Below are 9,034 nucleotides of genomic sequence, written 5' to 3'. Positions count from 1 at the left end.
TCTAGGAGAGTAGTTTATTCGGCTGAGGAGCAACACAGCCACCTTTCTACTCTGCCCAAGAAGCAGCTCCTTCCCCAGCAGCCCACAGGGGCTGTGCAGGGGGCACGGGGTGGGCTTGGTCCTGGCGTGGAGGCCTCCACGCTGTCCTTTACCATGTGCCTGTTCCCTCAGATTGCCGAAGGGATGGCTTACATCGAGCGCATGAATTCCATCCACCGCGACCTGCGGGCGGCCAACATTCTAGTATCCGAGGCCTTGTGCTGCAAAATTGCTGATTTTGGCTTGGCTCGAATCATCGACAGTGAATACACGGCCCAAGAGGGTAAGCACAGCCCCCAACCACAAGGGAAACCTGGGACCTTATCTTCCCCAGCTCCCCAAAGCCCCCTTTAACTTCTCCCAGCACAGCCCTGACGGAAGACACATGAGGGCTATACGGTTCTACAACTCTAGATCAGCATTTCCTTCATTTCCCCAAATGTGTTCAGCAGAATGGTAGTGCCCTGAGACCTCCCGTGGAGGAACAACTTTAGGATAAAGTAGGTTTGGAGAAACAGCAGTCCACCCCAGTCACTGCCTTGGAGATTCCCAGTGCATATCAACATATTAAAGGCACTGAGAAGTCCTGCAGCAAAGAACCAGTTTATGTTTGCCTCACCTAGTGCCTCCCAAACTAATTTGAGCTCCAAATACTACCTTTCTTTTTTTGAGATGGAGTCTCTGTCCCCCAGGCTGGAGTGCAGTGGCACAATCTTGGCTCACTGCAAACTCTGCCTCCGGGTTCAAGCAATTCTTCTGCCTCATCCTCCCAAGTAGTTGGGATTACAGGCGTGTGCCACTACAGCTGGCTAATTTTTGTATGGTTAGTAGAGATGGGGTTTCACCATGTTGGCCAGGCTGGTCTCGAATTCCTGAACTTAGGTGATCTACCTGCCTTGACCTCCCAAAGTGCCGGGATGACTGGCGTAAGCCACGCCTAAATACTATTTTTATGTAGCACCTGTTAACCTTCCACAGAATTAGGCCTTCACAGAGCACACTGTGGGAAACACAGCTCTCATGTGCGAGCAGCAAACCAACTTGAATTAGGGTCTCCACGGAGCACTCTGTTTTACTCTGTGAATGTAACTGAGGTGGAAATCTACGTCACAAGAGAATCTGAAGCGGTCACACACATTTATCAAGCAAGCAAGCAGTGTCCGATGAGCATACGAGTCAGATGACAGGCAGACAGGATATGGCTTGTTCTCTCGGGAACTTCAGGCTGGCTGGGGAGACCGAGAAATGGAGGCCAGGGGAGGCCGTGAAGTGCCAAGCCCTGAGGTCTGCTCCAAATGCTGGCCAGGGCTGCAGCCATTGAGTTGCTTCACAGGGCAGCCGGATGTGAATCCTTTCTCATAGTGGCCCTCGGAGGTACAAGTGTCACCGTTTCCATTTTGCGGGAAGGGACTAACGGAGGCATGGGCAAGTTTAAATGGCTTGCCCAGGCCATGTTTTTTTAATTAAACAAGGCCCCTGTAAGGTGAAACAGGCCCCTTCCATCCCAGGTGGAAACATGGTGGCTGCCCATTGAGGTCACTTGCTCTCTTTTTAAAGAAGCAAAGTGGGTGACCATGTGCTATTGGTGTCCATATCCTCTTTCTGTGCTGCAGATGCCATGTCTGCACTCACCTGGCCATGTGTCCTGGTGTGTGGTAATGGCTCCCACCATGCCAGGCCGCCCCGACTTTCCAGGCCCCGCAGTGAGGGCTTGAGGGAAGGACAGCAGGAGCAGGGGTAGGGGTGAGGATGGAGGGTAGGGGCCACCGGCCGTGGCCTCCCAAAGCTGTGCATGGCTTTTCCCACAGGGGCCAAGTTCCCCATCAAGTGGACAGCCCCGGAAGCCATCCACTTCGGGGTCTTCACCATCAAAGCAGACGTGTGGTCGTTTGGAGTCCTCCTGATGGAAGTTGTCACTTATGGGCGGGTACCATACCCAGGTAGGCAGCTCACCCCGCAGCTCTCACGGCTCCCTGCTTTCCCGGCTGGCCCTGGCGGCAGGTCACCTGTCCTTGGTGCCTGTGGCTGCCCCGTTCTTTTCAGAGTGAGTCCCAGGGCAAGGACGGAGACCCAGGCATGGAATCTGGGGTGGAGCTCTGCCCCCTGCATCACTATTGCTCTGGGCCACAGGGCTGCATCGCCTTCCTCCAGCAGAGGTCAGATGAGTCCCACAAACTGGAATCAAGACAAAGGCACATCTGAACTCAAGTTTACTCCCAATGGCTTGTTCTCAGCTGAGGACAGGTTGTGCCCACCGTGGCATTGCACCCATAGCGGATCCCCAAAGCCCCATTCTGTGTGAGCAGAGTCGTGGACGCCAGCCCCCAGCCCCAATCGAAGGGCTCCGGCCGCTTGGCCCCTGCAGCTGGGCAGGCTCCGGGTCACCTGCTGCTGTGTGCACCTGGCAGCTGCCCATGCGTGATGGGCTTGGCTGTGCCCCTGGTGGTCACAGGTAATCAAGAGGGGGAGGGTCCCATCTGCAGAGGACCTGCCCCCGCACTCAGGAGAAAATCGACAGCCTCATTTCTAGGCGTTCCCCAGGCAATAAAAAGTAAATAAAGCGTTGTTTAGAGGCTGGGCGGCCGGGCAACCCACGAAGCTGGAGAGGCGGTCTGGGCCTGTAGGTACTGCTGTCCCCTGTCTGGGCCCACTGTGCCCCGCGGGCCGCTCAGGTCGCCCCACCACCAAGGACCCTCGCCCCTCACCCGCGCTCGCGGTCCCCTCTGCCGCAGGGATGAGCAACCCCGAGGTCATCCGCAACCTGGAGCGCGGCTACCGAATGCCGCGCCCCGAAACCTGCCCGCCAGAGCTCTACCGCGGCGTCATCGCCGAGTGCTGGCGCAGCCGGCCCGAGGAGCGGCCCACCTTCGAGTTCCTGCAGTCGGTGCTGGAGGACTTCTACACGGCCACCGAGCGGCAATACGAGCTGCAGCCCTAGCCAGCCGCGCCCGCCTGTGCCCCATGCCCACCTCTGCGCGGACGACCCCGACTCCCGTGCCAGCCCAGACTGGCCGCGAAGGCGAGGGGGTCGGCTGTGCCCATTTCTCAGACCCGGAAGCCAGCGGGCAGAGGCAGCTTCGCAGAGGGTCCCCGGACGGACTCCACCGACTGTGTGCCCTCGGGCGAGTTACGCGGCCTCTCTGTGCCGCCTCATTTGTAAAGAGGGCTGTAACAGTGACCTCGCACGGTCACCCGGAGTACTAAGCCCCAGTAAGGTGTTCAGGACTAGTAAGCCACTGTCATCACGTAAGGTCCCCGTGCTGGGCCCTGACCGAGGAGTCGCCGCCTCTGGTCGCGTGCCCGCCGCTGCGCCCTGCTGGGACCCCGCCCTGCCCCGCTGCAGAAGCCAGACTGGGTCCCCCGGCTCCGGCACTGCGGGGCTTTTCCGCAATAAAGTCACGAACGTTCGAGCTTTTCCGTGTCGTTACCTGTGACAAGCTGAACATCGCGTGCAGGACGAGCACCGGGCGCAAGCGAGGCACAGTCGGGGAGTCCCGCGTGGCCCAGGCTCCGGGCGGTCGAGCGGGGCCAGCAGGGGGCGCTGTGGCCTCATAAATCCCTGGCTCGGGCCCGCGCCGGGGGCCCTGCGCCTGGCAAAGCCAGGGGCTGATGCTGGGAGCCGGCGCTTTGGGGACAGCTAGGACAAGAGCCCAGCTCCCGAGGCGCCGGCTCCGAGTCCTCAGGCCAGGTGCATAAACAAGGGTCGGGTGACGATGGGGCGTAAAAGCGAGGAACGCTGGTGGCTCCCACTGCACGGGGCCTCTTAGCATGTTTTTGGTTTTGTTTTTACGAGACAGAATTTTTTTTTTTTTTTTTTTTAGCAGTTAGGTTTATAGAAAAAAAAAAGTAGGAAGTAAGTAGACAGTCTCCATATCTCGCCCATTTCCCCTATTACTGACATCGCGCAATGGTGGTGCGTTTGTTAACATTCATGAACCAATAGTGATAAAATATCATTAACCGAAGCCCACCTTTTTCATCCAGGTTCTCGCTGCCTGTTGTACATGCTGTGGGTGTAGACGAAAGTGCAGAGACTTGAACCTACCGTTCTGGGTCCCCCGATCGAAAGCTCCCTGGCTCCACCTGTGCACCCCCTTCCTTCCCCTTGAACCCTTGGCACCCAGCTTGTCAGTGTTGACTCCTCTGACTGTGAGAACACCCCGAGGTAGGACTATAGCCACCCCGAGTCCAGAGGTGGAAACCAAGGCACAAAGTGCTCACAGGCACAGCTCATAAGCAGCAGGACGGAGGTGTAGCGGGGGAAAGCTGCAGGATGGGGGTGTAGGTTGGGGGAAGCTGCAGGCCTGGGCAGCAGAGGATGAGAGTAGGGCCTTGATGGAAGAACCCCTGGAGAGGGGGCAGTCGCTGCAGGGGTGCTGGGTGAGAGCCACCAGCCTGGACGGACGCAGTTTACATAGCGTGATCACCTATGGTCTGTGGATTCTCCAGCAGCCTGGGGTGGGAGCACCACCATTGCTACCACAAAGCTGTTTCTGCAGATGAGGAAACAGACAGACTCCATGCCAGCAGGTTCCTCTCAGCCAGTTCTTGGCCCTCACAGCCCCCACTGGCCGTGGGCAAGCACTGGGTGGGAGCACAGCACTTTAGGGAGGAGGTCTGCAAGGGCAGGCGGGGACAGGCCTGGGGCCTCACTGAGGAGCCCAAGGAGACAGGTGTCCCGCAGCTGCTCCAGGATGCTGGAGGTGGAGGAATCTAGAGGTGGAACTCTGTTGTCCCAGACAGTGGGAGCTCCAGAAATTGTGGGGCTTCTGACCTCCTCCAGGACCTGGTCACACCAGGGTACTGGAAGGAGGAAACTGCCTGACCAAGAACCTGGTGCTAGGGGGCGTGATTGGTGGGGGTAAACAGGAACGTGGGACAACAGGGTCAGTGGGGACTCCTGCCAGTGGGGGCCACTGGGATTCAAGAATGGGAGGGCCAGGCTGACCTGCTGGAGCTCCTGTGGCGTGGGGCTGAGGAGGGAGTTAAGATCACAGGATGAGGATGAGCCTTCCTTCCCCTCATGAGCAGGGACCATAGGCCAGGGCACCACCTCCCAGGCCCCCACAACCCCTCTGAAGTGGCTGCCATGACTTGGGAGCTGTCCTTGAGCTGCAAGGCTTGAGACTGTCTCCTCACCTCCCTGGACCCCACAGTCATCCCATAAAGATGAACGAGTCACCCAGTGCTTCACCGACGTCACCTCAGGTTTTTGGTTTAAAATGCAGGCTGGGCGCGGTGGTTCATGCCTGTAATCCCAGCACTTTGGGAAGCCAAGGCAGGTGAATCACCTGAAGTCAGGAGTTCGAGACCAGCCTGGCCAACATGGTGAAACCCTGTCTCTACTAAAAATACAATAATTAGCTGGGTGTGGTAATCCCAGCTACTTAGGAGGCTGAGGCAGGAGAATCGCTTGAACCTGGGAGCCGGAGTTTGCAGTAAATTGAGATCATGCCATTGCACTCCAGCCTGGGCGACAAGAGCGAAACTCAGTCTCAAAAAACAAAAATAAAAATAATAAAATAAAATGCAAGTCCTTCAGCCTCTCCCTCTCCCACAGAGATTCTGATTCAGTGGGTTGAAGTCTGGATCTGGAAACGTCCTCTTTTATAAGCACCCTGAGTGATTCCTGTGCAAGCATTTCCAGCTTGGACCAGCAGCTCTCAGCCCCGGCTACTCACTAGGATCACCTGGGATAGAAGGGGTGGGGCAGCACATTAAAAAGTCCCAGTGCCAGGGTTCCAGGTGAGCATACTTTATCCAGGGCCTCTGCATACTTTAAACACCTCAGCTGGTGCTAATGTCTACCCCGGATTGGGAACCACTGGGCATGGCTGTGTGAGCTTGGAAGTGCTGCATCCCAGCAGGGCTGGCTCCAAGCACCTGGGGGCCAGGCTGATGTTCAGGTCCTGAAACTGCAGGACCAGCAGATGCCTGTGGCTTTTTCCAGCTCTGGCATGCAAGTGACAACCTGCGGAAATTAGAAAAGAAACTCAGAAGACCAGCACATGCTCCAAGTCATGTTCTCAGGCAAAGTGGACAACCGCCTCTCCTCCGGCTTGGTTTTCCTGGGAAAGGTGAGGCTGGGAAGTAGCTTGAAGGACAAGGGAGAGTTTCTCCTCTAGGGGGCGCACTTGCTCGAGGGGTGCCCGGAGCTGAACCCGTGTCCTGGTGTGTTCTTGTTCCGGACATAAACATGTCAATAAAGGATGAGGAGCCCAGTCAATTCCCAGCCAGAAAGTGAAATGTGAGAGTGTGTGGGGGAAGAGAGATGGAGAGAGGAGGCAGAGGGCACACGAATGGACGAAAGCATCATTTCCTGCTCTGGGACTTTGCCTTCCTCGGGGGAGGGAGGGTATTTCATGGCATGGAGTCTGCCTTCTCCCAACCATAAATTTGCACACATGAGGACACTGCCAGGGGGCCCATGCCTGAGCCGTCTGGGGCATATGATTGCTGTCCTGACACCCAGAGCTCTGGTGACGGGGGCAGCCCAGGTCTAGGGAACTCAGACCTCTCCTTGCCTGTGAAGGAGCTGATGCCTTTCCCTCTCCCTCCATTCCTCCATTCCTCCATTCCAGAGCCAGGACACACCCACAGCGTTGCTGTGAAGTGAGCAACAGCAGGGTCTCTGAGTCAGACAGACCTTTCAAAATCAGGCACTTCCTCTCCCGGGATGTTTGCCCTCAGGGACTTTGCTTCATTTCTCTGAGCCTCAGTTTCCTCATCTGTGCAATGGGCACAATGCTGACACCTGCATCGTAGGCTTGCTGCGAGGTTTACACAAAGCAGCACACAGGAGGCATTTACCAGAGTGCCTGTCCTATGCTGAATGCTCAGAAATGTTAGCTCTCATTAGTGCTATAATAACCCCCGAAGAAGGGCCTCCAGAGACCCTGATCCCAGCTAAGTCCTCTTAGCCAGTCTTCCCTGGCCTCTGCCATACCTCCCTTGCCTCAGGCTTCTAACTCTGCCTTCAGAGCTTTGCTCTCTTTGCTGCTGTGATCTGTTTTGTCTATAGTAGTGGCCCCTTATCTAAGGTTTCAGTTACCAGCAGTCAACTGTGGTCCCAAAATATTACATACAATAAGATATTTTGAGAAAGAGAGAGAGATGGAGGCCACATTCACAAAACTTTTATTCTAGTATATTGTTACAATTTTCTGTTTTATTATTATTGTTGTTAATCTCTTACTGTGCCTAATTCATAAATTAAACTGTATCATAGAGATGCGTGTATAGGAAAAACACAGTATATATAGGTTCGGTACTATCTGCAGTTCGGAGCATCTAGATAGTATGGGGGTCCTGGAACGTACTCCCTGTGGATAGAGGGGACTCCTGTACTTTCATGCTCTTCCCACCCACGGGGCAGAACTTCCAAAGGAGCACACAGGGTCAGAAGCCAAGGACTTAGGCAGCCTGGCACTCTCCAGCTGTGTGACTTTGCGTGAGTGACTCCATTCTTCTGAACCCTGATTTCGTTGTCTATAAACAGAGGGCAGTGAGGCCTCCCTTGCAGGGTTGCTTTAAGGATTTAAGGAGTGTTTTGGAAATGGAATAGTGTATTCGTTTGCTAGGGCTACTGGAACAAATACTACGGGCGAGGGTCTGTAAAAAGCTTAAATAAAAGTTGATTGCCTCACAGTTCTGGAGGCTGGAAGTCTAAGATCAAGGCACCGGCAGGGTTGGTTTCTCCTAAGGCCTCTCTCCTGGGCTCATAGATGGCCACGTTCTCCCTGTGTCCTCATGTGATCGTCCCTCTGTGTGTGTCTGTGTCCTTGTCGCCTCTTCTTACAAGAACAGCAGTTATATTGGACTAGGGCCCACCCATACAACCTCATTTTACTCATCAATTTCTAAAGAGAATATCTCCAAATACTGTCACATTCTGAGGCAGTGGGGTTAGGGCTTCAACACAGGAATGTGGAGAGGAGGAGATACAGTTCAGCCCTTGAACCGTAACACATACACATACGCGTTATTTCTGCTTTTGTATCTTTCACTCTACCTGCCCTGTGGTAGGTATCAATGTAGTCTTGTGACTCATTGATTAGTTTCAAAATCAAGAATATTTGGTGTGAATAAACGTCCCATCTACAAATAAGAAAGACCTAAAGCTAAGCTGGAACACCAGTGGAGCAGCCGTAAGCAAATTCACATATGAAAATCCAGATTTCCTCCAAAGATAAAACTGCCTTTAATGAAATATTTTATAAAAGGTTCCACCATGTATTCCATTAGATACTAAAAACCAGGACTCAAGTTTCCCCAGGCCTCATGATGTCATTTCTGTTTTTTGTTTTTTTTTTAAGGTAGTAAAATACATACACGTAACATAAAATTTACCAGCATAGACATTTGCTGAGTGTTCCATGCACTGTTACATTCACACGGCTGTGTGGCCGCCGCCACCACCGTAACCAGGACTTTCTCATCTTCCCAAACCGAAGCTCTGTCTCCATTAAATGCTAACTCCCCATTCCTTCCCGCCCCCAGCCTGGCACCCCCACTCTACTTTCCATCTCTGTGAATTTGATTCTCTAGGGACCTCAAGAATCTTACAGTATTTATCCTTTTGTGACTGGGTCATTGCACTTATCATAGTGTCTTTAAGGTTCATCTATGTCATGTCAGTTTCCTGCCTTTCTGAGGGTGAATAAGACTCCCCTTTAAGGATACACCACGTTTTGCGTGTCCATTTGTCAGTCGATGGACACTTGAGTCGCTTTTTTTGATGGGCTTGCAGAGTCACCCGAGTTAAAAGTTGAAACTTGATACCATGCTTAGAATCTTTAGACAGCTAAAGAGACCTTCATGCTCAGTCAACGTGTTTTGAGTGTAAAGTGCCAATGATTGAGCAATCCCAAGAGGTAGCCTTCTGACCCTCATTTTACAGATGAGGAAGCTAGGGCCCAGAGAGGTTAAGTAACTGGCCCCAGGCCACACAGCTGATAAATGGCAAAGTAGGGACCCACTGCTCCCAGCCTTTCTT

The 9,034-nt window shown here is 53.9% G+C and overlaps 1 protein-coding gene and 1 pseudogene across 6 annotated transcripts in view; both read left to right on the top strand.

The window, feature by feature from the left end:
• The window catches only part of BLK (BLK proto-oncogene, Src family tyrosine kinase), a 72,449-nt gene extending 69,046 nt beyond the window's left edge, over positions 1-3,403 (top strand). Inside the window, exons 11-13 of one of the 5 annotated variants that reach the window (XM_003902416.5) lie at positions 172-322; positions 1,848-1,979; positions 2,772-3,403. In XM_003902416.5, coding sequence (XP_003902465.4) covers positions 172-322; positions 1,848-1,979; positions 2,772-2,977 — 489 coding nt within the window. In that variant the 3' untranslated portion in view covers positions 2,978-3,403. Of the gene's footprint in view, positions 1-171; positions 323-1,847; positions 2,713-2,771 lie in introns of those variants that run through there. The other 4 variants (XM_021942013.2, XM_021942012.2, XM_021942011.2 and 1 more) reach the window with 4 other exon arrangements.
• On the top strand, positions 2,977-3,790 carry LOC108587146 (annotated as a pseudogene). The gene has a single exon (XR_001905324.3). The product of XR_001905324.3 is annotated as an uncharacterized LOC108587146 (transcript).
• The last annotated feature ends 5,244 nt before the right edge of the window (positions 3,791-9,034 follow it).

The sequence above is a fragment of the Papio anubis genome, chromosome 8 (genome assembly GCF_008728515.1).
Source record: "Papio anubis isolate 15944 chromosome 8, Panubis1.0, whole genome shotgun sequence".
In the NCBI taxonomy this organism is placed as follows: Eukaryota; Metazoa; Chordata; class Mammalia; order Primates; family Cercopithecidae; genus Papio; species Papio anubis.
This window is presented reverse-complemented; position numbering and strand designations above follow the sequence as displayed.